This window comes from Buceros rhinoceros, unplaced genomic scaffold, assembly GCF_000710305.1.
Source record: "Buceros rhinoceros silvestris isolate BGI_N320 unplaced genomic scaffold, ASM71030v1 scaffold11690, whole genome shotgun sequence".
In the NCBI taxonomy this organism is placed as follows: Eukaryota; Metazoa; Chordata; class Aves; order Bucerotiformes; family Bucerotidae; genus Buceros; species Buceros rhinoceros.
In genome coordinates this window covers 33,508-34,359 of record NW_010391327.1, presented here as the reverse complement: position 1 = coordinate 34,359, position 852 = coordinate 33,508, and the positions used below count along the sequence as shown (strand labels likewise).

Here is an 852-nt window from a genome sequence, read left to right as displayed (position 1 = left end):
GAACAGCATGTCTATGCCTGTCAACACCAGAAACTCTCCCAGGCTCCTTTGAAGCAATGCAGCCGCTTGGTGGGAGCTGACAAGCTCGTTCCCTTTCAAAGAACCTGCTTGTCTACCAGCCCTGGCACACAAAAATCATTCCCATCACGGCCTTTGGAGACTGAATTTCAGCTTTGATCATCTTAAAGCACATAAATCTTTCAAAAAATTTGGGGGGAGGGAGGGAAAAGATTCTCTTCGGTAATGCTCAAAGCTACTACTTGAAAGGCTGGAGTGGCTACTGTGGCTCCGTGACATTTGAACACGCCTGCTAATGTGGACTGGACAGAAACCCAGGAGGAACTGGCCCATCTGTGATGTTTCCTGCCCCAATTCCCCTGCTCGAGCGATGGTGGGAATGCATCGTTCATCTCGTCTGCGCGCCTTTGCTTCTGTCAGTGCCTTGCTGCAGCAGGCAATTGGATGAGACCGGAGCTGCGCAGATGGACTGCAGCTCGTGGCGCTCGTCTGAAGCGCTGACATACACAGAACGGGATCCAGAAAGCGATCCAGAAAGCAACCTGCACTCCCGCAGCTGAGCAGTGCCAGCGCTGAGCCCGTGGACTACTTGACTTGTGCAGTCCAGGGCTGGCCCACTGCGGGATACTTACATGCATTGGGGGACCCATTGGGGAGAGGCAGGTAGGATCCTGCTCGCCAAGACCTGGAGCGAAAGTTCTTCTTGCACTTTCCGCAGTCCTGCCCCGTGGTGTTGTGTTCGCACTCGCACTGAAGGCTGCCCTCTTTGAAGGTGCACAGGTTAGCGTGGAGGTTGCATTTACACCTGGAAGAAGACAGGAGCAGAGCTGTCAG

At 54.0% G+C, this 852-nt stretch overlaps 1 protein-coding gene across 1 annotated transcript in view; it reads right to left on the bottom strand.

Moving 5' to 3' along the window:
* The window catches only part of NTNG2 (netrin G2), a 45,631-nt gene that overhangs the window by 14,176 nt on the left and 30,603 nt on the right, over positions 1 to 852 (bottom strand). Inside the window, 1 exon segment of the mRNA XM_010141250.1 lies at positions 651 to 823. Coding sequence (XP_010139552.1) covers positions 651 to 823 — 173 coding nt within the window.